A 221-nucleotide genomic window follows, 5' to 3' on the forward strand; every position below is an offset into this window, starting at 1 on the left:
CACACACACACACACGTTATGATTGAATGTAGAGTTAGTGTTATGTGAGGCTGCTGGTCAGAGATCAGTGTTCCTGTGTGCAGGTGCTGATGGGGAGGACTATGGAGGACTGGCTGAGGTTCTCAGTCTGCTACTGGCACTCCTTCTGTGGAACCGGTACTGTTAACAACTGACCCCATTATACTGAGGTTCAGGTTTTATCCATATCCATATAATATACA

General features: G+C 46.2%; 1 protein-coding gene across 1 annotated transcript in view; it reads left to right on the forward strand.

Moving 5' to 3' along the window:
* The window catches only part of LOC118335662 (xylose isomerase-like), a 5,008-nt gene that overhangs the window by 737 nt on the left and 4,050 nt on the right, over nt 1–221 (forward strand). Inside the window, exon 3 of the mRNA XM_035672082.1 lies at nt 84–156. Within this exon, the coding sequence (XP_035527975.1) occupies nt 84–156 (73 nt within the window). The remainder of the gene's footprint in view (nt 1–83; nt 157–221) is intronic.

This window comes from Morone saxatilis, unplaced genomic scaffold (assembly GCF_004916995.1).
Source record: "Morone saxatilis isolate NCDOM2014 unplaced genomic scaffold, NCSU_SB_2.0 Contig24, whole genome shotgun sequence".
Lineage (NCBI taxonomy): Eukaryota > Metazoa > Chordata > Actinopteri > Moronidae > Morone > Morone saxatilis.